The sequence below is a fragment of the Eptesicus fuscus genome, chromosome 14 (assembly GCF_027574615.1).
Source record: "Eptesicus fuscus isolate TK198812 chromosome 14, DD_ASM_mEF_20220401, whole genome shotgun sequence".
NCBI classification, from domain to species: domain Eukaryota; kingdom Metazoa; phylum Chordata; class Mammalia; order Chiroptera; family Vespertilionidae; genus Eptesicus; species Eptesicus fuscus.
This window is the reverse complement of record NC_072486.1, coordinates 47,849,230-47,855,229: the sequence shown is the minus strand read 5'-3', so window position 1 is coordinate 47,855,229 and position 6,000 is coordinate 47,849,230. Positions and strand designations below refer to the sequence as shown.

Below are 6,000 nucleotides of genomic sequence, written 5' to 3'. Positions count from 1 at the left end.
CTTTTTCTTTTTTTTTTGTTCTTTTTTTCTTTTATCTCTGAAATCAATTTTAAAAAATATATTTTTAAATCCCTGCAACCCAGATACATGCCCTTGACCAGGAATCAAACCTGAGGCCTGCTCTAGCCAGTTTGGCTCAGTGGATAGAGCATTGGCCTGCGGACTGAAAGGTCCCGGGTTCGATTCTGGTCAAGGGCACATGCCCAGGTTTTGGGCTTGATCCTCAGTAGGGAGAGTTCGGGAGGCAGCTAGTCAATGATTCTCTCTCATCATTGATGTTTCTCTCTCTCTCTCCCTCACTCTCTGAAATCAATAAGAATATTTTTTTTTTTAAAAAAAGAAGGGTCAGAAAGGGGCCAAGTGCCAAGGAATATGGGTGGCCTCTAGAAGCTGGGAAAGGCAAGGAAATGTATTTCACTCTAGAGCAATTCAGACTTGCTGATACCATGATTTAAAAACAAAAACAAAACAAAACAAACCCTGAGACCCTTTGGTCCAAGGGCCTGCATTCTAACCACTGAGCAGACTGGCCCCAGGGCAGGCCTTCCATTTTTACCTTTAATCTTACCATGTGCCCACAGTAAAGTTGTAAAATACATCTAATTTTTTTTTACTAGGTTATTTAGATGTATAGGGTATAAATCAAGAATGTTAAATGCACAGACCCAGATTACATACTTTGGTGACAAGTATACACAAATATAAGAGGACCGCCTCTACTGTGGGACAAGCCTTCTAAGAGAAACCCACGTGGCTCAGGAAACAGTATGGGCTCAGGGCCTAGGGCCTAGGATTTCCAACCCAAGGTGGTCCTAGAATCTCTGTACTGTTTAAGTCTGGAGCAAAACAGGAAGTTACTTTCATCACGTCTTTTGCCCAGATAGGATCATTTGAAATCCTTCCTTGCTTGTTCATGAAATTAGCTGGCTCTCTGGCATGTTGTGAATGAACCATGGCCTTAAAGCGGGAGTCCCTCCAAACCCATGCTTCCACCAGACTGTCACCATAGCAAGCCAGTTTTGCTATTTGTGCTGCCAAAAATTTGTAATTTAGTTTCCAGTACCCCAATTTAACAGTTAATTTCAAATGAATGCAATTAACTACTTCAGCCTACACCTGAAAACAATCGTTTTAAGTCACACCTCATACCATCCATATATGTAAGTCCTTAAATTCTATTCCTGATTTCCCTTTACAAAGATAAGGTGATTCCGTGTTAACATTTGCAAAAAAAAAAAAAAAGTTGGTTAAAGTTGGAAGCGGGAAGCCTAGCATAGTTTTATTTTCGAACCGATTTTCAGGAGAGAAAGAGGCTCAGGCAGGCTCGGGCTGCCAGGTGCTGATGGCCAAGGCCTGCAGGTGAGCGGGGCCTCGGAGGCCTGCGGCTGGCTTCCCGAGCCCTCGCCCACCCCTGACCGTCCGCCAGCCCGGCTCGCTGCTGGGTCACGGTCCCGATCCCGGAGGCCCGGTGACTGGGTGCAGTCGTGTTCCAGGGCGGCGCAGGCGGTAGCGGGGCAGGAGCTGTAAGACCCCCGTCCTTAACTGCTTTGGGGCTCTTTCTGCCCCAACCGAAAAAGGTGACCCCTCCTCGCTGGGTCCGAAGTGGCGGGAAGCCGGGTCTTTGGAGGCGGCCCGGAGGCGAGGGCGGCTGTAAAACCCGGAGGATCCGGAGCGCCCGCCCGGGACGGCGCGGGGCTTGGGGCCCGGTCTTCAGGTAGGAACCAGGCAGGCGGCGGGGGACCCCGGGCGGGGGCCGCGGCGGCGGCGGGCGGTTTCCGGACCCCCCACCCCGCGCTCGGGCCGGTGGGGCGATGGCGGCCGTTTCCCCCCACCCCTCCCGCCCCGGACGCCGCCGGCGGTGCGTCCCGACCCTCCCCCACGCGCCTCTCCCGACGGTGGCCGGAGCCGGTGAGCCGGGAGGGCGGGGAGCGGCGGAGGGAAGGCGAGAGGGCGGAGGTTGCGTGGTGCAGGCGGCGGCGGCGGCGGCGGGAGGAGGGCCGGCGGGCGGGCGGGCAGGGGAGGAGGAGGAGGAGGCGGGGGCCGTGTCGCACGCAGCTCCAGGCGGGGCGGCCCCGGCGGCGGAGGGACGCAGCCAGACCTTGGCGGGACGGGGATTTAACCGGGGCCCAGGCCCAGGGACCAGGCGGAGACGTCGCCGGAGCCCTTTCGGCATCAGGGAAATGCGGGTGAGTGGGACGGCGCCCGGGCCGAGGGGAGGCGGCGCAGGCCAGGCCCGGAGCCGCGGTGTCGCAGTGACGGGGCCCGCGGCGGCCCAGCCCAGGCGCCGGGCGAGGCCTGAGCTCCGAGCCGCGGCCGGGCGGAATGGCGGCGGGGCCGGGGGCTCGTGGGCGGGGGCGCCGGGGCGCGAGCGGGGGCGCCCCGAGTCCCCGCGGGCACGGGCTCGGGGCGGCCGGGCCTGGACCACGCACCGGGAAAAAGCCCGATTCATCGCGCCGAGGCGGGAGGCCTGGTGGCGACCGGGCTGGGGCGGCGGAGCTGAGGCCGTTCGGCCGTGCGCGCCTCGCCTCCCACCCCTCGTGCGGCGACCCCCGCGGGGTGCCCGGCCTCGTGCCCTTCCCCCGCGCCCCTCGGGACCGCTCCTCCCCGACTCGTGCTCTCCAGCGAGTGCGGGGCGCCGGCCGCCCTGCTTTCCGGTTACCCGCCGGCATTGTGGCGACGGTGCGGGGCGCTATTATTGGGTAACAGTCGCTCTCTGGCTCGGCTCCCTCGGGGGAGCAGGCCGGGGAAGCGGTAGGGATGCAAGTGCGGCGGCGGGACCGGCCAGAGCCCCCGGCGCCCGCCAGTCGGGCCGGGCCTGCGCCGCGGCCTCGGCGCGCCCCCGACCCTGCGCCCCGCGGGAGCGCGCGCTGACCCCGCAGGTAACCGCGCGCGGCCCCGGGGCCCCGGCCACCTGGGGACGTTGCGTGCGGCGGCCGTGGTGGTGGTTTAGAGAGGGCGAAGCTTTGTGGGCATTCCTCGAGACGAAGCTCCAGAGTCGGGGGCTTTCCTCTGGAGCGAGCCCTCTGCCAAAAATAGGATTCTCTCCTCCGATTGGAGGGCCGCTGTCGCTTTTAGTTCGTAGTTGGGGTTAGTGTGCAAATACGGAATCGCACCAACTTACTCGGGTGTTCATTTGCTCTGTGCAATGGCCCTTCCTGTGTTGGCATTGAAACCGCCCAAGTTGGGAGTGGAGTCGGTGGTCACCCAGTTTTTGAACGATGTTTATCAGGGTGACAGAAGGGGGAACTAAAGTCACTTTTACTCGAAGCTCCTAGAATCTGAACATTTATCTTAACACTCCGCAGATGGCGTGCAGTTTTCAGTTTTACACTATTTTGTAACCAACCTGTCTAGCTGATTTTCTGAAATCCTGGAGAGTTTGTGGGTTGCGTAAGGTTAGGGGTAAGATTATTTTTCTTAAGAAAACAGTTGGATAGGAGAATTTTATTTGTGTTTAAAAAGTTATTGGTTATTAGAAAAATACTGTACTTGAAAAATATTTTGCTGTTTGTGGCTTCTCGTGGTGATTGGACATAGTTGCTTCGCATTTCAAATTTCGAGGCGTGCAAGCAGAAGGCTGGCTCGCTTTAACTGTATTATGCCCATTTTTGGAGGTTTCAGGAGAGTGCTCATTACCTTAGAGGGGTGGCTGAATTGTTCTCTTAGAATGTCCAACTATTTCTTCTCATTGGTGTCATCTTTTAAAAACTATTTTGCCAAAGGTGGAGGGACTTTCTATATCCTAGGGTTGTGTGTGGGGTTTCCCCCCCACCATTTTATGAAATCTACCTGCCACAAGCTCAGGTCCTTGCAAGGCATGGCCCCCATTCCAAATATGTCATCAAGAGAGCCAAAGGGCAAATGAATGCCTGAGCTGGTTCTGCAGTTTGCTTAGCTATTACAGCTCCTTAAGCTCCATTGCCTCTTACTGATTGTTATCTTCCAGAGATAATTAACTTCATCTTGATCTTCAGTACATCCTCGTTTCCCATGCATTTCAGACTATGAATTCTTTGAAGGGAGGGAATAGTCTTTATTTATTTCGCACCCCCACCTTGGTCGTGGGTACCTCAGTTGTCTTTTTGAATGAATAAATCTCCTGGAATAATCTGACCTAGTGTTTGACCACTTCTAATTTTGGCTGCAGAAACAGGCTGGATAAGAATGCAAGCTTTATTGTGATTATTATTATAGCACTCCATATCTAATGCAGGGCCCCAAAAGACAAATGCCCAGGTTTTCTTTAGCTATGGCAATCCAGGAAAATGCCAAGGAAACAAGCTGTGAAACTTTAACTTGTTTTTCCCCCTTAAAACTAACTTTAAGGTGTGGATTTTATTTATTTTTTTCACAACAAAATTTGGGTCTTTCCAGCAGTTAAGTATTGCAGCCTTGCCTTTAAAATGAAGTCGGTGGTGGCAGAAGCCCTTTCCTATTGGAGAGGTGATGCAAACCCAGTGGTACCAGAGTCCTATGTGACATCTCTTACATCTCTTACAGGAGCGACCATTCTTGGGTCCTTGAGGGCCTTGTATCAGAAATTCACTCCTGGTAAAACCAGCAGGCATAGTGTGCCTTTCTTTCAGCATGGAAAATTAAAATGGATGTGTTTGAAATTGAGGAGTTGTTGTTTGCCATTCTTCAAATGTGAATTAGGGTCCAAAACTCTTAGGAATGTGTTTGTGTTTTTACTCTTTGCTGTTTCAGCCCTCCATAGGTCCCAAATCCTCAGCAACTGAGTGAGTCTGGAATAAAATGTCTTTGGGGGGCCAATTTTGAACTTGTCTCTTAGATGTCTAGAGAAAAGAGTGTATCATTTTTAAGGACCAATTTGAAATTTATCTTGCTTGACATCTGGTATTTTCTCAGCAAGACGTATTTTTTGTTCGCTTTTCAAAACAAATGAACATTAAATGAAGAATAAATCAAATTTAAATAAAACCTTAAGTTACTAAAGACTTAAAGCTCCCTGTTTAATATATACATTTAATGCACACTACAAACAAGATAATTATTATAATACTTAATGTGTTTTTTTTTAAGGTTTTCATTCACACATTTTCTGGCTCCTAAAAAAGCTGTGTGTTATTTTTGTTTAGGCATAGAACATTTTGCTTTGAGAAGACGTGGGGTCTAGTTTGAGCTTAATTTTGCTGGGTGTTCATTTCAGCATTTGTAAAATGAGATAATTTTTTTTAATTGACACTGTTTAAGATTTCTTTATAGGCCCTCAAAGCATTGGGTATGTCATAGCTTTCACATTAACAGCATTTGGAAAACTGTCCTATAAAGCATAATCTTATTCATGTCTGAAAAGCAGAGTTGTGAAGCCCAAGTTTGACAGTCCTTTAAATGTTTCCCCTGGGGAAGAAACTTGGAGGAAGCAGTCCCCTTCTATGCTTCCCCAGTTCCCAGAAGCTCCTATGCTGTCCTCCCCTCTGTTTTTACTCATGCTCTCCCCTCTGTCTGAAGTGCCATGTCCCCTGCATGTCACCGGAGACTCCTGCTCAGCTCCTACCCCTCATCCCATCCCATCCCATCCCATCCCATCCCATTCCATCCCAGGCTAGGAGACTTCCCTGGGATCCCCCGAGTCCCTGCCTGGGTCACTGTCCCAGTACTTAACCCTTTGACTGGACTTGGTGATTTCTCCCACTAGACTCACTTTTAGATCAGGGACCGTATGGTGCTCATTTGTCCCTGGTGCCTTAACCCACTGCCCACATCATGTGCATTCATGTAACTCCTACTTTCTTCATGACCATCCCCCCACTTTAAACCTTTACTAAGCCCATGAAGTGTAGATACTATTGTTTGGTCCACCTTACAGCACATCGGTTAAGAAAAAGGCTTTGAGTGGTTAGGGTCAGGCCTGGTAGGTGGTCAGGCCTGAGTTACAATAAAGCACAGGGACTCCAGAGCCCAGCTTTTAACCAGACTCCCTAAGAATGGTATTTATATGAAGGTGGAAGAAAAGATCAAAATGAAAATGCTCTAAGG

The 6,000-nt window shown here is 51.5% G+C and overlaps 1 protein-coding gene across 2 annotated transcripts in view; it reads left to right on the top strand.

The window, feature by feature from the left end:
- The first annotated feature begins 2,043 nt into the window (after positions 1–2,043).
- Positions 2,044–6,000, top strand: part of CUL1 (cullin 1) — a 91,617-nt gene continuing 87,660 nt past the window's right edge. Inside the window, exon 1 of one of the 2 annotated variants that reach the window (XM_008153939.3) lies at positions 2,044–2,186. Coding sequence is in view for 1 of the 2 variants with exons in the window: in XM_054726585.1 (XP_054582560.1) it covers positions 2,181–2,186 (6 nt within the window). In the remaining variant the exon portion in view is untranslated. The remainder of the gene's footprint in view (positions 2,187–6,000) is intronic. The other variant, XM_054726585.1, reaches the window with a different exon arrangement.